Source organism: Sus scrofa, chromosome 15 (genome assembly GCF_054392235.1).
Source record: "Sus scrofa isolate SSC_HxYL_T2T_F1_AM1 chromosome 15, Sscrofa_HxYL_maternal_Yorkshire_Landrace_v2.0, whole genome shotgun sequence".
NCBI lineage: Eukaryota > Metazoa > Chordata > Mammalia > Artiodactyla > Suidae > Sus > Sus scrofa.
This window is the reverse complement of record NC_139397.1, coordinates 153337557-153357104: the sequence shown is the minus strand read 5'-3', so window position 1 is coordinate 153357104 and position 19548 is coordinate 153337557. Positions and strand designations below refer to the sequence as shown.

General features: G+C 59.7%; 1 protein-coding gene across 1 annotated transcript in view; it reads left to right on the top strand.

Moving 5' to 3' along the window:
* The window catches only part of NDUFA10 (NADH:ubiquinone oxidoreductase subunit A10), a 32863-nt gene extending 13585 nt beyond the window's left edge, over nucleotides 1–19278 (top strand). Inside the window, exons 9-10 of the mRNA XM_003133785.6 lie at nucleotides 3980–4088; nucleotides 18926–19278. Coding sequence (XP_003133833.2) covers nucleotides 3980–4088; nucleotides 18926–18994 — 178 coding nt within the window. The 3' untranslated portion in view covers nucleotides 18995–19278. The remainder of the gene's footprint in view (nucleotides 1–3979; nucleotides 4089–18925) is intronic.
* The last annotated feature ends 270 nt before the right edge of the window (nucleotides 19279–19548 follow it).

Here is a 19548-nt window from a genome sequence, read left to right as displayed (position 1 = left end):
AAAAGGAGTCACTGCTAAAACATGCTGAGCTCCGTTGACAGCAGACCTCGAGCTGTGGGAGCCGCAGCACCCGCGAGGCACAGCAGGCCAGCCCCGCCGCGTGCGCTCCCTGCCTGCTCTGCTGCTCCCCTGCCACCCGCCAGGGGCCCGCCTCACTCCGCCTGCGCTCCCCCAGCCACGCAGCACCCTCCCTGGAGGGTGTTTTGAGAAGCACTCCTGCTCATCCTGCAGGTGAGGGACCAGGGCGCCGAGTGGCCTTGGCACAGTCCCAGGGCAGCAGTGGCTGTGTGGCCACCGGCTCCCTGCAGCCCTGGGCACAGCCGCTTTGCCCACCCTCCCTCCCAGCCCGGGGTCAGTCCGGGTGGGACTCTGCCCTCCCCCTTCCCGGGCCTGCCATCTGAGCCACAGCTGCCACCTAGGCTGCAGCTCTGGCAATGCTGGAACCTCTAGCCCACCGCACCAGGGATCAACCCATACTCCCAGCCGCCTGAGCTGCTGCAGTTGGATCCCTAACCTGCTGCGGCGCGGTGGGAACTCCCGGGCCCTGGACCCTGATCTCCGCTCCTCAGCTGCTTGCTTCTCCATCCTCCCTTCCCTGTGCCTACGTTTGCCAGGTCAGCCTTCTTAAAGTGCCGCAGTGACCTTGCTTTTCTGTTGCTCAGAATCCCTCAGCGGCATGTCTTTGTTGCGGCGTGAATCCAGGCTTCATGGATTAATTCTGAGCCCTAATCATGTGGCCCTGCCTCTGCCATCAGGGTGCAGTCTCCTGAATCTCTTACCTCCCCGCCCGGGCGTCCTGAAAAGCCTGAGCGCACTTGGTCGCCTGGCTGTGTTCACCTTCTTCCTCCCAGCTTTTCCAGGCCCTTGTTTTATGCAGACTCAATGGAGTCCTGGTTAGTGTTTGCTCCTGCAGGGCGGGTCCGTGAGCCGTGCACAGAGGCGACAGCCGTGCACAGAGGCGACAGCCCTGCAGCCCGACGTCCTGCTGAGACGAGGCCGCAGTGGGGTGACGGTTCCGCCGCTTCCCGGCAGTGAGCACAGCGTTGTTGCCAAACGGACTCCAGAGTGTGTGTTCCCGCAACTCCAGACCACGTCCGGAGTTCCCGTCTGGAGATGAGAGCTTCTCGGCGATTCGGTTATGCTGCTGTCAGGTCACAGCGGAGCCTGTGGTTCCCTCGGAGTTTACCACCGACAGTGTTCTGTTCGTTGTTTTTTTTCCTGTCGGGGGTGGTGTTCCTTCTCCCTGTCTTTTGCTCCTCTGCCTCCCCAGGATATTTCATAACAGTTCACAGTGGAATGGTGTTTATTTTTGTACAAGTACCAGTTCTTAATTTGAGGGACTCGCATGAAAATTATGAGCAATTTTCTGAGATAATTATGGTAAACATGCCACTTACCAGTTAGACTGATTTTGTCCAGAACCTGACCAAATTACTGGCTCCGAGCGTCTTTGTGCCCTGCACTCCTGAGTGTTGCTGAATAGGTGTGTGCGCGAGGGCTTATTTTTCAGCCTCGACGGCACCGGGTGTTCATACCACGATCCGTACCTGGCCGGCGCCGCCCGCCCGGCTGGTTGCCTTCTTGTGCCGGTGACCTGGCACCGTCAGGCCCCCCTGCCCGCTGCCCCCCAGGGCCTGGTCCTCCCTCGCCCTTGCTGGCTTCTGGGCCGTGATAGCAGCCTAAGCAGATACCCGAGGTTGTGACCTCCAGACGCGGCCTCAAACCTCGTCAGCGGGCATCCTCGGTTTCGCAGCCTTCGCTTCTCCGGGACTGCTGGCCGGGGTCGCTCTCGCAGGAAGCCCCGGTGCTGTCAGCGGTGTGGGGAATGATTTCGGCATGGGAGGTCTAGGGTTTCAGGCAGAGCTGGGCACTTCAGGAGAAAGTAAAGTCATGCTTGGACTCGCTTTAGGGGCAAGTATACACAGTCTGCGCCCCGGGAAGCGGGGTGAGTCATGGGTCCGTTTCCGTTTCCCGTCCTTTCTGGCCTCTCCCTCGTTGGGAACAGTAAGGTGGCCAGGCTCCTCGGATCGTCTCCGCGCCGCGGGCTGTGTCCCCCGGGTTCGCCGGCTTCGCTGGAGAGGGGGACGTCCTCCTCTGGGTGCCCTTGTCAGGCTCAGTGCTCGGCGCTGGGCTCCCTGGGCCCGGGGCTCCCTGGCCCTCCCTTCCTCCCGACGCTGCCCCTGGAGAGCGTCTGGGTGGAGGCTGAGTTGGGGGCGTTTCGCGAGGTGGGCCCCCCCTGCTCTCTTCGTCGTCGAAGCTCGTGGCCCTAAAGTGAAAGAGCAGTTTAGCCAAGTTGACGTACGTGGTGGGACAGTCACTGTAGATTAATTTTTTTAAGCTTCGAAGACGGTCTGGGGGAATTTGTTCAAAGACAAGCCCCTTCGGGGGGTCTGTGTGTGGACTGTCATTCTGCGAGGTGCGTGTAGGTGGCGCTCTTGCTCTGCGTTTACACAGGTTCCTGGGCCAGTTCGTTCTCTCCAATTTTTCAGGGTTGTTTAGGTTTTTCAAACTATGGAGAAAACCAGATCATACCCCACCTTGATACTTATTAACATTTAAAAGTACAAGCTTCGTTTTTAGTTGAAATTGTTTACTGTAAGATCAAAAATTACCCTTATATAATGAATGTAGAGCAGCTCTCTTCATGTTAAAAATGAACAGAATGCTCTTTACCACATTGATGCAGGCGCACAAGAGATGCTACAGCAAAAACGCAAACTGGGAGACGCCCTCCTCTCTGAGGGTGCGCGTTACAGCGGCGGGCAGGTCCGCGGAGGTCCGCGGACACGCGCTCGGGAGAACCGCTGGCCCACAGCGTCTGCGGGCTTCTCAGTCCTCACGCGAGGGACGCGGCTTTTTCAGGGACCCTCAGATGCGCTTCTGCCTGCGCTCCCCGAGTGGATGAAAGCCAGATCCACTGAAAGAGCTTCCGTTTGGGCCCCTACCGACAGAAACGTCTCCTGCCCTTCTACGTCATTGCTGGGGAAGGGCCTTTTAAAATAATTATTTTCTTTGTTTTGAGCCCTTAAGACAGGAGACTTTGTTTTAATGTTTCTTCCTAAAAGCACTCAAAATCCTCTTCATCTTCAAGTATAGTGGTTATATTCAGACTAAATTTAATTTAAAATAAGCAAATTATAACAAAGGAGAAATATTTTAACATTCAAAATAAAATGGTGGAATTCCCATGGTGGCACAGCGAAAACGAATCCAGCTAGGAACCATGAGGTTGTGGGTTCAATCCCTGGCCTCGCTCAGTGGGTTAAGGATCTGGCGTTGCCGTGAGCTGTGGTGTAGGTCGTAGACAGGGCTCGGATCCCACACTGCCGTGGCTTGGGCATAGGCCAGTGGCCGTAGCTCCGATTCGGCCCCTAGCCTGGGACCCTCCATGTGCTGCCGGTGCTGCCCTACAAAGCTAATCAAATAAAATGAAATGGTGAAGCAAGGACGTGTGTCCTCGTTGGCGAGCAGGAGGCGGTTCGCCCCCGCGCCTCTGCAGAGTCCCTGTAGCCCTCGTCCCTTCCGCCGCCCAGGTCAGCCCTTCAGTGGCCTCAGCTTCTGGGCGGAGGGCGGGCGCCCCACATTCAGGGGACGAGAGGGCCTCGCCGCTCTTCCCTCGCGTTTGCTGTGTGAGCGGAGCCTCTGCGTAGCTCTGCGTAGCGTTTTATTCCCGCTCTTCCCTTGTTTAAAGCTCACTTGGCTCCTCTTGTAGGTTCTCAGAACTGTGTCCTTTCCCCAAAAGGCGTCATCCGTGGTCGTGAGCCCCGGCAGACTCGCCCTGCGGCTCCGAAAGCCGAAAGCCGTTTCTCCCCGCAGCTCCGGGCCCAGGCGGCCGGGGAGGGCAGCTTCTGGGCTGACGGCTCGGGAAGGGCTGGCGGCTGCTTAACGATCCAGCTGTTACACGGATGCTCACAGATCAGCCTTAGAGCTCATTGTCCGTGCTTTGATGTGGGTGTGATCACGTGTGTCCTGTTTTTAGGGTTCAGAATAAGCTGGAGGTGCTGAATTACACGACCATTCCCGTCTATCTCCCGGAAATCACCATCGGGGCGCACCAGAGCGACCGGGTCTTCCAGAAATTCACAGAGGTACGGCCCGCGGGGCGGGGCGGGGCGGGGCGGGGCGGGGCGGGGCGGGGCGGGGCGGGGCGGGGCGCAGGGCCCCTCCTCTTACGATGGGGCTCTCTGGTGTCCCTCTTTCCCGTCATCACTGTCGGAGAGCCGCCTGCTCTGTGGCGTGCGGGGTCTGCTCGGCGTGCGTGCGGGGCCGTGGCAGGCCCTTCCCTGTTCTTCAGGTCTTGCTCTTTCTGATGCTGCGCCCTCTTCGCGGCACATCCGTGCGCCAGGAGGACGTGCGTCTGCGCAGAAGGTCCTCACGCGGACGGGAGGGCGCGGGGCAGGCACGAGGCCGGAGACGGCCTTTGCTCTGGGTTCCAGGCCTTTGCTCTGGGTTCCAGGCCTTTGCTCTGGGTTCCAGGCCTTTGCTCTGGGTTCCAGGCCTTTGCTCTGGGTTCCAGGCCTCTGCCGCGCACCGCTTGTCCTTAGAGCAGCTTGCAGGGTCGTCTGTCCTGTGGCTTCTGCTGGGAGCCTGGCCGCCGTGGGAGCCGAGCCTCCTCGTGGCATGGGCCGGCTCCTGCCGCCGTGCTTCTGATGGTTATTGGCAGACGTGCCAAGGATGGTGTTTAAATCGGAACCTCAAGCTGAGCAGCCCGCACTTTGGGAACCTTAGTTGAGCATTTTGGCGGCACCGTGATTCTCGCTCTGAGGCTCGTGTGGCACCGACTGGCTGGGCGGCCCCTCGCTTTCCTTCCTGAGACACGGCGTTTCCTTTCCTTTCCTTTTAGTTACTCCGTGACTTCTGTTACGTTGGTAGTTGTACAACGACCATCACGACCATTGGCATTTATTTTCTTTTAACTAAGTTCTGTTGGCAGTTTCAGGAGTGACTTGAATAAATGTAGAAATTGGGGGAAACACATCAAACCGTGAAAGGTATCACTCAGGGACCTGTGGTTAACACCGTGGCGTGTTTCTTTCTTCCTGACGCCTGCAGGTGTGTGTGTGTGTGTCTGTGGTTGCCCTTCTGTTTTGAAGGGAGCCGTGCGGGCAGGGCAGCGCTGGCTCCCGGCTGTGGCTGGTGCCCTTAGGCCCATCCTTCAGGCCCTGTCATCAGCGCTGCGTTGTACTGGCCACGTCATCCTCCTGAAATGCGTCCTGCAGCTTCCTCTCTGGCCTCCTCCATGGCCAGTCCCTCCCTCTGGCCCCCATCTGCCAGGCAGAAGCACCTGTGCTGAAATGCCAAACCCACAGCGTCTGTCCCAGCCCTTCCGTGGCTCCGCTCGAGTCCGTTCTGTGTGCCCTCCTCCCTCGTCGCAACCCGAGGGCGTGTGTGCTCACCCAGATGTCAAGGCCATTGCTGGAACGTAGTAACATGGCTTTGTTTCGTAGTCTTTTCTTGTGGTTGTTGGTCATGATGAGTGGTACTGGCTTTTCATGAGTGTTACCGACGTACAGTTTACGTAAAGTAGACCTAGGTAGGCGAGTTCTCCGAGGCTCAGGGGGTTGAAGATCTGATGTTGTCACTGCCGTGGTGCCAGTTCCATCCCTGGTCTGGGAACTTACACATGCCACAGGCACAGCCACAAATAAACACAATGAACTTAGGTTAAAAAAAAGAGGCTTTTTTTGGTTTTTGTTTTTTGGTTTTTTTTGCTCTTTAGGGCCGCACCCGTGGCATATGGAGGTTCCCAGACCAGGGATTGAACTGGAACTACAGCTGCTGCCCTATACCACAGCCATGGCGATTCCAGATCCAAGCCACATCTGTGAGCTGCGTCAGAGCTCACAGCAACGCCAGATCCTCAACCCCACTGAGTGAGGCCAGGGATCGAACCTGCGTCCTCGTAGATACTAGTCACATTTGCTTCCACTGAGCCACGACAGGAGCTCCCAAGGTGTTCCATTCTCTTCACCTACATGGCAGCGCGTTTGCCGAGCCGCTGTGACCCGATGGGCAACTTGTGCCCTTGGACGACCTGAGCCGCCGCCCTCTGCTCCCTGCAGGCTCCGCAGGCAGTGCTCCCTCTGCTCGTCTGCGTGTTTCCTCCGTGTGTTCATTCAGTCGATCTTTTACTCCACTGAATATTTATCGAGCGCGTCCTGGGCACCAGGCCTGTCCAGGAACAAAGCTGCGTGACGCAGCAGGGACTCGCTGGCCTCAGGGCCTCACCTCAGAGGGATAAACAAAGTGAACCCGAGAATTTGTTAAGTGGTGGTGGCAGTGCTGGCGGAAATTGAATTTCTTGAAGAGGGCAGCCACCATGAGGGGGGGTTGAATCTGAAGCCTTGGTGTGGTGGGGACGCCTCGCTGAGAAGGTGCCGTGTGAGCGGGAGGTGGTGATGGGGGCCAGGCAGGAGGCGAACAGGTGCAGAGGCGAAGCAGTAAGGGGGCCGCCGTGGCCGGAGCAGAGGAGGAGGGAGGACCGGGCCAGAAGAGGTCGCTGCACTTCTGGGCCGAGGTGGGGCTCGGGCTTGTCCCCACAGGCTGTGGGGGGGACTTCGTGGGACCGTCTGGTTCCTAATGAGAGAGCGGGCTGCCTGGGGCACGGGCGAAGCCGGGCGGCGGGTCGGGAGGCCGCTAAAGGAGTGGAGTCTGGGATCAGTCGGCGGGGACCAGCCTGCCCAGGGCAGAGGCCGCCCAGCTGGGCTGGGAGGTGAGAGAAGCCAGCTCTTGGCAGGGTTTTGGCTTCAGGAACTAGAACTGTGGCGTTGGAACAGGCAGGGACTGGGAAGACACAGGTCAGCTTTCCCAGAGAGACCAGGACTCTCCCGTCAGACCGGCTGAGTCGGAGAGGCTCCTCGTGCCCAGGAGGCGGCGTCATACGTGACTGGCTCGCCCTGTTGGGTTGCGCTTTGCAGATGCTTGTTTTTCATAAATTGTGGCATAATTTGCGGCACCCCGTGCTGTCAGGTTGTGGTTAGCATGTTTTAGCAAGGAAGCGTCGCTTAAGTCAGGGCCATACAGGGTTTTAGACCTAAGGTTCTCATGCCCCTGGCAGACCGCAGTCCCGGGTGAAGGTGCCTTGAATCCAACCGGGAAGCAGAGACGCCTGGACCACTGTCTCGCCATGTTTGCTCCGGTGCGGTGGTTTGGACCAAGGCTCGCTTCCGAGGGCGGCCTGGCATGAGTTTGGAGTTGGGAGGTCGTGTGCCAGGGCCCTGGTGGAGGTCACTGGGCGGCGAGGAGGGGAGGGAAGCGGGGAAGTTCAGGTGGCCCTGTCCCGGCTGTGATGAGGCTGCTCCGAGTCAATCAGTTTCCAGCCAACCAACAGCCGGGCCACTGTCATGACAACAGGGGACCCTGCAAGCCTCCGAAATTAAGTCTCTGTGGAGCACGGGCGGGTAAAGGTCCCACAGAAGAGGAAAAGGCCGTCCAGTTTGCTTGCTTATCTTTATGCCTTTTTTGTTGCCTCAGCGCCCTGGCTGTGTCTGGACACGGGGGAGAATTTCTAGCAGTGGTGGCCCTTCCCTTGCTTCCGCTCTCAGGAGGTTTCCAGTAGCTCACCCAGCTGCCCTGTTGGCTGTGGGCGGGTGGTAGACACTCCCTTCAGATCAGGAAGGTCCACGGCATTAGCAGTTTTCGAGGAGCGTCTGTCGGGTCTGGATGTTGGGTCTGCCTTGGCTGATTTTCCTCTTTCTTTGGCTGATGTAGTCGTGATAACTTGATTGATTGACTCCTTGGCCTGTGTCGGTCTCCTTAGAGGCCCGCCTTGATTTCTGGGCTGAATCCCTCTCGTGTCTTTACTGCCGCCGGACCTGATGCTCGTATTTAGTCCGGGGGTTTGTACGTGTGTCCTGGAGAGGGCCTCGTGATTTCCTCGTCCGCTTTGCCGTCGGGATGGCGCGGGTATCAAACACCGAGGTGGGTGGGACCTGGCTTCCCTTCTCTGAAGAGCGTGCGTGAGGTCGCCCTCCATCTTCCCACGGCGTTAGAAGGGTGAGCTGGTGGGGGATTTCAGGGAACACATGTCTTCATAGACGTGGGATATTCAGTGTGCTACCACGTGCTGAGTTTTGAACGGCGGTGTGTCACCAGTCCCCACCCGTGCTCAGCTGTCCCGTTACCCCGGGCCTCCCCCAAGCCCTGCGGGCCCTCCTCCCCGTGCAGTGCCCACCTCAGTTGGGGGGATGGTCCTTGCGCCTCCGCAGGGTTGGCTTGGTTTGCTGTGTTTGGGGTGGTGGTCTGCCTTGGTTCTGAGCATCCTGCTGTCTTGGGGGCTGTGATCTGCGCGTTGCCTGGAGCCGAGAGCGTCCTGGGCAGACGCTTGTCAGTTTCAGGTCTCCCGAGCTCCGCCTCAGGTCGGCTGCCGTTTCCGGGGCTCCGCGGGCTCCGCCTGAGCACCTGGGACCTTCGCACCGGGTTCTCTGTTCCACAGGAGCTTCCCCCCTGTTTTCTCCACAACCTTTGGCAGTCCTTCACTCTGCCTTCTAGTCTTTTCAGCTCTTCCTGATCTCCTTAGATTTGTATTTTCTGTATTTGAGGTTTTAATTTTAGTCCTTTTTGATCTTAGAATTTCCATTCTTTTAACTTTTTTCTTTTATTATAGCTAATTTACAGTGCCCCCGTTCTTTATAACTTCAAGTTCTCTAATGAACTTTTGTTGTTATGTCATTTTTTTTTTTTTGCCTTTTTAGGGCCGCACCCATGGCATACGGAGATTCCCAGGCTATGGGTCTAATCAGAGCTGTAGCCACCGGCTTACGCCACCGCCACAGCAGTGCAGGGTCCGAGCCAAGTGTGCAACCTACACCATAGCTCATGGCAACGCTGGAACCTTAACTGAGTGAGGCCAGGGATCAAACCTGCAACCTCAAGGTTCCTGGTCGGATTCGTTAAGCACTGCGCCACGACGCGAACTCCTGATATCTCATTTCTTGAGCTCGTTAATTACAAAGCTGTCTGGTAACTGTGGTGTCTGGACCTCTTTTAAGACCATTTACACCAGTTCTCCCTTTATCCTTTTTGTGGTGAGTCATCCCGTGTATTTTTGGTGCTGCTGTGTTCTAAGCGCCAGCCATCGTTGGGAAGCGCTGTCGAAGTGTGTCCTTACGTCGCGGGCAGCTCTGGGTCCGTCCGAAATCACGTGGACGGACGCCGAGCTTGGGTTCGGGAGGTCGGTGTGCTTCCCGCTTGCCCTTCCTGGCGGAGCCCTTGCCTGGAGCCTCTCCTTTGGCGGATTCTGTCCTCATGGTCCCCACTGCTGAGCACTCACCCAGCCCCGGGCTCCCGCTCCCACCGGTGGGGGGCTCTGGAAGAAGCCACCCCGCAGCATCCCCTCTGCTCCCCTCCTGGACCCCTGCCTTTAACGCCTCTGCACAGATTTGGTTTTGGTTTTCACACGTGGTCCAGTTTTCCTGGTTGCTGGGGGGCAGGTGGTGTGCACTGGTCCCCCGGCAGGTGGACATAGTAGTCTTTGGGGGGGGGGGCACACCTGCGGCGTATGGAGATTCCCAGGCTGGGGTTGAACCAGAGCTGCAGCTGCCAGCCTACACCACAGCCACAGCAGCAGCGGGGATCCGAGCCACATCTGTACTTACACCACAGCCACAGCGACGCCTTAACCCACTGAGCGAGGCCAGGGATCGAACCCGCATCTTCATGGATCCTGGTCGGGTTCGTTTCATGGAGCCACATGCGACGTAGTCTTTTCGGCCAGTGACCCAGTGAGGCTGTGCCGCAGGTCTCACCGTTATTTTGTTTTGTCTCATTTCCCATCTGTGAGCATTACGAGAATCTACCATGTTGGACTTGTGATTTTAATGTTTAGAAATGTTGAAATTCTTAATCAGTATTTAAACGATTGGGGAAATCTAATTTTTAAAATTCGTAACTTTTTAAAAGTAGCTTCATTTTTTAGAATGGTTTTAGATTTACGGAAAAATTGTGAGGATACGCGAGTTCCCACGGGGAGAGGTGGGTATATCACGTCTCACGGTGCGGTGGGGTTTCGTGGTTACAGGAGACGAGCAGGGTGCATGCACTCTTGCTAACTCAGGTCTAGCCAGTATTCTGATCTCCTTGGCTTCCCCCTGACGCCCTCTCTGCTCCGGGATCCGACGCAGGACAGCACACAACTGTCCGTGGCCATGTCTGCAGAAGCTCCCTTGGCCGTGACCACCTCTCAGCTCTCCTTGCTTTTGGTGATTCTGACAGTTTTGAGGAGGACTGGTCAGGGGCACTGGGGTTTCTCTGGATTAGCCTGGATTTGTGTTTGGGGGGAGTTCGCAGCCAAAGTGCTGTCCGCGGGGCACAGCACCGCCGTGTTGCCCCTGCTCACCCGGCTGAGGGGTGACTTTCGGTCCCCCCGCTGTGTGGGCACTCTCTCCTCCGTTCCAGACGTCACCGTGGGCGTCGCAGGCTCCGCATTGTCTGGGGAGTAAAAATCGTGCGGCTATTTAGAGGAACGCTGTCTTTTTAAAGGGAATTTAGTTGCTTGATGGTTGAAAACGTGATACACTGAAGTGAGACTAAGTCACATGCCCGGATGGCTTCATTCCCAGAGCTTCATCCGGACGTTGAAGCCGCGAGCAGCAGTTGCCCGGCTTTCCCCCTGGAAGGTGCACTGGGGTGAAGACGAACGGACGGTAGCGCCCTCTGCGCAGCTCGGGGCCGCCGTCTTGCAGCTGGAAGACGTGTGGCTCCTCTGGAAGGTTCCCTCGCCAGGTGCCGGGGCGCAGGGCGTGTTTCTAGACCAGCCGGTGCGGCTGGCGAGGCCACAGGGTCGGCGCCCCGGCCTGGCCGGTTCCCTGCAGGGGCTGGGCCAGCAGCTTGCCCTCGGCTTAAGGAATCGCTCCTTTCGGGAGGAGGACTGGCTCAGAGTGAGAGCGAAGGGTGTTCTGCAGCCATTCGCTCCTTGGAACATCGGGGTCGATGGGTACTTTTTTGTGGCTTTGGTCCTCGGAAATCAGCTACCCTGGTAGGCAGTTTCTTATTTTTTAGTAAAAAGAAATCTTACTGTTGAAAATGTGTGTTTTAGCCAAACTGCAGGGACATCCCGAGATGTTTCTGCAGTTGGCCCTTGAACAACACGGTCCCGCCCCGGCCGGTCCAGGGCTCAGCTCAGCACCTGCTTGGTGTGGCAGGGGATGAGGGTACGGTGAGACCCCGCCTGATCCGCAGGAGCCTGCCCTCTGCCCACAGAGACACGCGGGGGAGACACGCGGGGCAGGCGCTTGGCGGGGCGGGGCTCGCACCGCACGGCCGCTACACGGCATGCGTGTTTCGAGTCGGTACTGAGCTGGTTGATACTTCACGGTGGGAACTTGTAGGGCAGTGCTTCTAATTCCTGGAAAAAGAAGTAGTGCCCTGACCTTTGGGGTTTTGTATTAAGCATCAGGCCTCCTTTTCCTTTCAGGAGCTTGCTGCTCTGTCTTTGGGGTTTCACACGTTAACAAAGATGAGTCTAGGTTTAAATTCCTTTTTTGTCATGCCAGGACTTTCTGACTTGTGGACAGGATCTTCTTCCGCTCAGGCTCTCAGCATCTTCTCTCCTTTAAACATCTTAGGTTCCGTGTGCGCTGACTCTGCCGTTTATGGTTTCCCTGCTTCTGGCCCTCGCGGCCGCTTTCCTTCTGCGTCTTGGAGACTTTGGATGTCGCGTCCGTGCTCCGTGGGCATTAACCCCAGGCCTGGGCGGAGCGGGCCCCTCCTCCGGGGACATTCGGGTTCAGGCGAGCACCAGACTCGGGGTGCTGTCCTGTGCCGGGCCGGGTGCCGAGTGTTGCTGGCTGACCCCTGGAGGGGCTGCGCTGCGGCCCGGCCGGAGCCCAGGTGGAGCGGGAGGGTCGGCTGCCTTGGTGGCTCGTGTGCCCAGCCCCGGCTGGGAGGCTGGCCGCCCACGCTGCGCCAGGACGGGCCCAGAGGCCTCCTGGCTGCCCCCCGCCCCCGCGCAGCCTGGAGCCCGGCCGGCCGAGTGCAGAGCTGTACGCGTGTCCCCCCAGCCTGTGGCAGCCAGGGCCTCTGCGTTTCAGCCCGCGGGGTTCTGGCCGAGCTCAGCGGTGCATGTAAACGCATTTCTAGGGCGTTGTTCTCCAGAGGTCCTCAGGACGGTGGGTTCCCAGGACAGTGGGTTCTCAGGATGGTGGCTTCCCAGGATGGTGGCTTCCCAGGACAGTGGTTCCCAGGACGGTGGGTTCTCAGGACCGTGGCTTCTCAGGACGGTGGCTTCTCAGGACGGTGGGTTCTCAGGACGGTGAGCTGTCGTGCTGGAAACGGAAGGCGTCTGCAGCATCTGAAGCCTCCTGTGTCCCGTCCCCAGAGGGCCGGGGGAGGCATGGCTGCCCTCTGCCCGGCAGGTGGCTGCGCCCCAGCCTTCAAGGTGTGGAAGGGAGGCTGGAGACTGGAAGGCGGCTTGTCTTCTGTGTAACCCAAGGTTCTGTTCGGGGGGCCGGTCCGTGTGGACAGCACTGGGCAGCGAGGAGATGGCACCTTCCCCACACGCCCCGCGGAGCCTGGCGTTGGCTCGGGGCTGACGCTGGTTCACCTGTCCCTCTGCAGAGATTTGCCTCTTGTTCCAGGACCTGAGCACTGGGGTTAGACGAGGGGGGTCAAACAAGGCCCTGCTCTCACCCTGGGCGGGGGCGGGGAACAAGCCGTAAATAAATAGATGGGGGGCCCGAGGCTGTGGGTGGAAGTGAAGCCATCTCAGGCAGTGTGTTCTGGTCAGAGAGGTCCTGGTTCCTGTGGGTGGGGCTGGGAGGTGGAGGCGCCCCCCCCCACCCGCTACCCCCATGGTGAAGTGCAGGGGGCGGGGGTAGCAGGTCGGAGCATAGGGCCTGTGGGCTGCAGTGTCAGGACACAGGGTGGGAGTTAGGCGGCTGCGAGCCGTCAGCGTCTCTCGAGTGGTAGAGTCAGAACTGCACGCGGAAGGAGGCCCCGCTTGACGGGTTGAATGTGGATGGGGCAGAGGTGGAGGTGGGAGGTGGAGCTTCGGTCCCCGGGAGAGAAGGTGGGGACATGGCTGTGACTCTGGACGCGCCGCCGTCCCCTTTCCTGCAGCCTCTGTTCCCAGCTCATCCCTGCCCTCTCCTTGTGCAGCCACTTGCTCCTCCTGGGGTCTCCAAACTAGACGAGGCGTAAGAGTCGTGGGGTGAGTGCGGGGCCGGGGCGTGCAGCCAGGGCCTGCAGGGGGAGGCGCTGGCTTTATGGCTTTGCGCTTAGGTGCGTGTGCTGTGTGGGACTGGGTCGACAGGAGGGACCTGGGTAGACCCACTAGGGGGGTCCCTCTAAAGCGGATCCTTTCAGGGAAGGATGGTCCAGGAATCTCAGGTGTCCCCTCCAATGACGCCTGCAGGGGGCTGTGAGGACCTGGAGTCTGAGAAGTCTCTCTCCACGCCTTTGCCACACCCTCCCCCCCGCCGTCATTGGCATCGACCCCGTAAGTGTCTCGGGAGCACTGCCTGTGTGCGTGACAGCCTGCTGGTTTTTTAAAGCCATTTTTCAAATACTGTATCAGGTCACTTTTTATTTCTGTGCAGCCCATCCTTCCCTGTGCGTGAGTTTCCGCTTTACCGATTCAGCCTCTTTCCAATTTCAAGAGGCCAGATGCTATTAAGATAGCGCGTTCTCTCTGTGAATCTGGTCGTGTCCAAGGCAGTTGCCAGGACAACAGAGTCTTCTGTTTCTCTCCTGCTATTTTTATGTCTTTACTCTCTCTGGTTACTATTTTCGTTTCGGAATTGAGCTCTTCTTTACCACTTTTAAAAATAGATGTCTAATAACATTAATGTGTTCACACCGTATGCTCCTGCTCTGTGAAGCTCACTTTAATAAAGACAGACCTGCAGTAAACAGAAGCGCCTAAACCTGCGCAAGAAGCAGGCACAGACCTGGCGTTGCACATTCCTCTTGACGCGGAAACCTTAGGTAGCACTTGGTCTGGTACCTGTTTTTTGTTCAGACGCAGACTCCCCGTTGAGAAGTCGTCTCACGTGAAGGTGGCTGACGCCCATGGTCTGCCAGTCTGTCCCTCACTCGTTGTGGCTGGAAGAGGTGCTGGGACCCCCTCGCCCCCCCCATGCACCGCGGGAAGTTCTACTTGAAGGGCAGCGTTAGTCTGCGCGTCCCGTTGTGGCTCGTTCTGCGTGCAGAGGAGGCCTGTGCCCTCGGAGAGGAAAGCCAGCACGAAAGGCAGACTTTCGACAGGCGCCCTGACCTGCGGGTAATTGCAGGTTTTCACCTGGACCCAGTGGTGCGAAGCGATTGGGTGACGCTTCGTGGGCAGCCTGACCAACCGGGGTGCCCAGACCTTGCTCTGTGGTCCGTGGTGACTGGTGGTGTAGAACGTTGAGGTAGCATTCTGTCTTCAGGTGTTGGGGCGAGTGCAGTGGGGCTTTCCTGGTCAGTTACCGTGAGTGAAGCCGGGCTAAGACGGTTTCAAGTGTGATGTGTCTCGAGGCAGGGAGGATAAGACCTGAATGTGGCTCCGTTTACAGTAGGCACTGGCGTTTCCCTGTTAAAAATAGGAGGCACTCACTCTTAAAACGAAGATTGTTTTTAAAAATGACTTTGATAAGACTTTTGGAAAGTTGACGTTCAGGTTTTTTTCACTTGATGGACGCTTAGCAGGAGTGGAGAATTGGGAAATTGTGTAGCAAAGAAGCGACCTCAGTGTCTGCGTGCTTTCCCTTAGAATGAAGGCGGCGTTCTTGGCGGAGTCCCGAGCATGCGCATGGGGAGGCGGTACCAGGGCCGGAAGTGGGGGTCCCGGAGCCGCCCCAAGCGACAGGGTAGCTTTGAGCTCCGCGGAGCCCCGAGAGCAGCGTCACGGGCACCCAGTATCTCCCCTGCCTGCCCCGCGGAGTGAAGCGGACCCAGGAGGGGCTTTATTCCTGCCTTGTTGTGCAAACATTCACCTTTTTACAGTAATACAGCACCGGAGTTGATGCCGGAATTCATACCTGTCTTTCAGTCCCCAGGGAAGCTTCCAGCTAGGAGAGCCTCACGGGACAGCCCCGAGGTGACTCGGAAACAGAAGTTCCCCCAGGGCGGTTCTTGGAGATGAACGCTTGTGAAAGGGCAGGAAAGGAGGGAAGGCAGCCGCGGGGTAGTGGGCGGGACCCTGGCCCGCGTGTCCTGCCTGCGGCGGCAAGGGTGGAGGCCAGCCAGTCCCAACAAAGGCCCGCCACCCCGCGACCCCACGACGGAGCGAGCCACGCACTCTGGGCGCAAGTCGGCAGCACACGGAGAGCGGCCGTTCGCCTCGTTCGGGGGAGTCCTGGGTTGGAGGGTCAGGGCGGCTGGGCCCGGGGCTCAGCCCGCCCCCCACCGCCCGGCCGGGTGACCTCAGCACTCTCTTGGACGCGGCGGGGGCCGGACCGGGCGGGGGCTGCCATCACTGCAGCGGGCGACGCCGAGGTGGACCCGAGAGGACACGACAGCGGACCTGTCCCGGGGGTTCCCGGGGTGCTGGCCCCCTTCACCTGAGGGCCGGCCGGCCGCAGCTTGGGGGGGAGGAGGCGCTGGGGCAGGCGCTCCAGGGAGGGCGGCAGCCGGCCGAGCAGGGCTCTGTCCTGATGGGTGTTTCCGGGCATCAAGGCTCAGACCCGATGGTCCCCGCGGAGTTTGTTTCACAGAACGAAGGGTTTCATGCACTTCTTTCGCAGGAGGGACTCTGACAGGTGACGGGAAGACGGCTCGGCCTGGGAGCAGGGAGAGAGGCTGGCTGTCTCAGCAAAACCGAATCAGAGTCTGGGGAAGGTTGCCCGTCACAGGGGCTGAGCCCCGACGTCCGCGTTGTCCTGGGCCTCCCGCCAGGGTCCTGCTCTTGCTGCCACGTTCCAGCCCCGCTTCCTGGCCTCAGGGGTTAAGCATTTTCTCTGCATCTGCTTTCTCTCCTCTGTTGGCTTCCAGGCTGCCCAGGGTCCAACCCGTGCCTTCCCCCGTTGGCGCCACAGAAAGCAGGGCGGAGGCACCTCTCGGGCCCCGGGAGCCCTCCCGCAGCTCCGGCCCTCCAGCTCTTGCTCCGGGCGGTGCATCTCACGTCCCGCGCCTGGGACACCTCACACCTCCCTGTCCCGTTGGGCTCGCAGCGCGTCGTCGGCGCTGGTCTCGTCCCGCCCGTCCTCCCGTGTCAGCCTCGTTTCCCGTCTGCCTCCTGCCGCTGCACGGACTCCTGTGGGGCTGTTCTCTCGGTCCTGCCGGTGGGGACCTCTGCTGGCCGTGGCTTAGTCCCGTCCCGTTGCGATGGACTCTTTCCTTCGGCCCGGAGGCCCACGCTGACGGCTTTCTCCCGCGCAGGTTCTGCGTGGGCTGCGGGCTCGCACCACTTCCGGGGAGGTGTCTGAAGTTAGGCCTGTCTCTGGCCCTTGCACCTAAAGGACCTTTTTCCTTCTGGCTGCTTTTAAGACTCTTAAATTTCTTTCTCACTAGTTTTCATTAATTGGATGCTGGTGTGTTTCTGTGTGGCTTTCTCTGTTTATCCTGCTTGGAGTTTGTGGAGTTTCTTGGAGGTGAAGGGTTGTAGTTTTCCTATCATTTGGGGACTATTTGGTCATTACTTCTTCAGATCGCTTCCCTCCACCCAGGGACCCTGCGGACTTGGGTGCCCTCCTCTGGGCACCAAGGGCCCGTTGGAAGCTGGCCCCGGAAGTCCAGGTTGCGGAGGCGGTGATGCAACTAACTGATACTGGCTGGACTCAGCGCGTTTGATATTCTGCTAGTTTTCAATCTCTGCTCTGTGGTTTAAAATTTGATTTGCAAAGAAGACAGCAGAGGCAGACTGTGGCCTCAGCAGGTGCTGGCGGCTGGCCTGGTGCGGGTTTGCTGGTGGGGGGCAGCTGGACAACCTTCAGCTGCTCTTTCCTCGAGATGTTAGCTTGCTGTTCTTTGGACATAAAGCCGTGGCTGGTCCTTCAGAGAAAAGGAAAGTCCTTCCTGGTAGGCCCACCTTGTAGGCATGGTGGAAGTTAAGCTTGTGCTTTTTTGTTGTGTTTTGTAGCGGTTGGCTGGGAATGTCTTTGCGGGCAGGGGAGGCTGCTGGGAGGTGTCGGTTCTCGGGGTGGCTGCTCTCCTGCGGCCTCTCCGTGTACAGACAGGCCCCAGCGGCCCCTCATGTTCTGTAGCTGTGCTAAGGCTTTGCCTCCAGCTGAGTGGGTGACACGTACCTGCACCGTCCCCAGACCTGGGGGTCGGAGCGCAAGCCCAGGTGGGGGGTCCGGGTGTGGGGCCTGTGCTCCTTCTGGGGGGTTCTGGGAGCCTCTGTCTCTTTCCTTTTCCAGCTTCTGGCCCCTGTGCCTTGGCTCCCATCCCCGGTCAGCCTAACCTCTGCTTCTGTCACTGCATCTCCTCTGCTCTGACCCTCTCGTGGGACCCTCGAGATGGCCTGGGCCCACCTGTCAGTCCAGCGCGGTCTCCCCACCTGGAGATCCCCGCTCAGTCAGGTCTGCACGGCCCCTGTGCTGTGTGGCCTCACAGTCACAGGTTCTGGGCGTCTTTGGGGCCATTACCGTGCGACACAGAGATTCTGCCCGCCCACCGTCTCCACACACAGCCCCCACCTGCCCACAGACCTCCGTCACCTGGAGTCCGCATGGGGCTCCCGGCATCCCCGCTTCTTAGGTTTACCGGGTGCCCTGACTCGTCTGGGTGGCACCCCTCCACCCCCGCCCTGGAGCTGCCGGGGGAGCTCGCGTCTGTCTCCGGGGGAGCTCGCGTCTGTCTCCGGGGCAGCCCTGCCTTCCTGGCTGCAGACCCGGTTTTCCAGACTCCGTCGCGCGGCAGCCCCACGCTGCTTCCAGAGCCAGGCGGGGTGCTCCCCTGCCTGGGCAGCCACCCACCTCTCTGCTCCTGCTCCTCTCCGCTTCCCAGGACTTCCGGGCCCCTAAGACCCTGGAGGTGGCTCTGGCCCTTCTTCTCAGGTGCTTGCAGAGACCCTGGCATCCTCTGGCCTCCTGCACCCCCTGTGCCCAGGGTGTCCCCTCTCTGGTGGTCCACTGTACACGCTCCCTGCTGGCACCCCTGGTAGGCTCGGGACGGCCTGGTGCTGCCCCGTGTGCCCGCTCCCTTCCCTACCCTCCTGTGGCCGTTAGCTCCCGGGGGGCTGGGTGTTGCCCTTTCTGCCTTTGTGCTCCTGACACCTCTCGTGACCAGAGGCTCCCGGGCCACCTGCACGTCTGTCCTTCCACCACAGACCTGCGCTCCCACAGGCGGGGTGCGGCTAGGTGCGGGGTGGGTGGCGCAGGCCTGGCACTGGGCTCCCTCCGGGCGCTGGGCTGCTACTGCAGGACTCGCCTCCCCCTCGCGAGGCTGGAATTGAGTGTCTTTTGCTGATCAGGATAAAGGAAATGCTGGTGCCTTTTAAATGCTTTAGTGCCTGTTCATGAAGGCGAAATTCAGAGCGTTGCTGCTGCAGTGCGTGTGGTGTGTACAGGTCTACTGTTTGGCCACGGCTGCTGCAAAGTGTGGGAAAGAAAGCAGTGCTTTGTTTCACTGCGTCCTTGACAAAGCCCGTGCTGGAACGTTCCCTGTCTGACACAAGACCCCTGGGCTTCAGAGCAAGGCCCCCGCCAGGAGCGGCTCCTGCCAGCCTGTGGCCCCTGTCCAGGGAGCCCTCCTGGCTGTGGGAAGTGGCCTGTTTGCCACTGTGTGTGCCCTGCGCCCCTGCCCCCCGCCCCCGACTTGGGGCAGGGTACCCCGGGCGAGGCAGGGGGAGGAGAGACAGGCTGAGGCATCCCCTCCGCCACCCCGCAGCTGTGGCTCCCCCTTCTGCCCTGAGCGCCACCTGCCACCCTCCTGCCGGTGACAGAGGCACTGGGGTAGGTCTGCGCTTGTAGCGCCCCCACCGGAAGGATCCGCGGGGCGAGGGGCCGAGGGGCGGGGCGGGGGACGGGCCTTGACACCCCCCAGTGACCCGCTTTCCCGCCCGCAGCTGCCAGGCCGCAAGTACAGCCCGGGCTACAACGAGGACGTGGGGGACAAGTGGATCTGGCTGAAGTGACCGGTGCCTCCGACCCAGCTGCCCGAGGACGACACTGCCCCCCGGCCACCCCGCTCCCCTGGGCTCCCTCTGGCTTAGAAGCAGCGGGGTGGGGGCAGAGCACGCGGTGCGGGGGGCGCCTTCTGGCCTTGTGGGGGCGCTCAGTGCTTGGCTCGGGGGAAGAGTCGCCCCGGAGAGCGAGTGTCACGGGAGCGTTGCATTTCTGCACAGCGCGCGCCACCCGCGGCAGGCAGACTTGGGCGGGCTTTCTTCAGACGTCGAGAAATAAAACCGTTCCTCTGGCACGTCTCTCCGTGGTACATTTGCACACACACGCGTGTCGCATACGTGCCCGCGCACACGCCTTTATTTCCCGTTTGCCAACAGTTTGGTTCGATTAGGACGCACGTTGGGAGGGGAGCGTTTTCCCGAAGCCTCTATCCGGTTGTTTTAGAAGGTCGCTGCCGCCGTAGAGGGACCAGGAAAGCGAACAGGAGACGCTGCGAAGAGGAGGCGGCTACCCTCGGGGGGAAGAGCGTGGGTCTGCTGTACGGGGAGCTCCGGAGTCCCCGTGA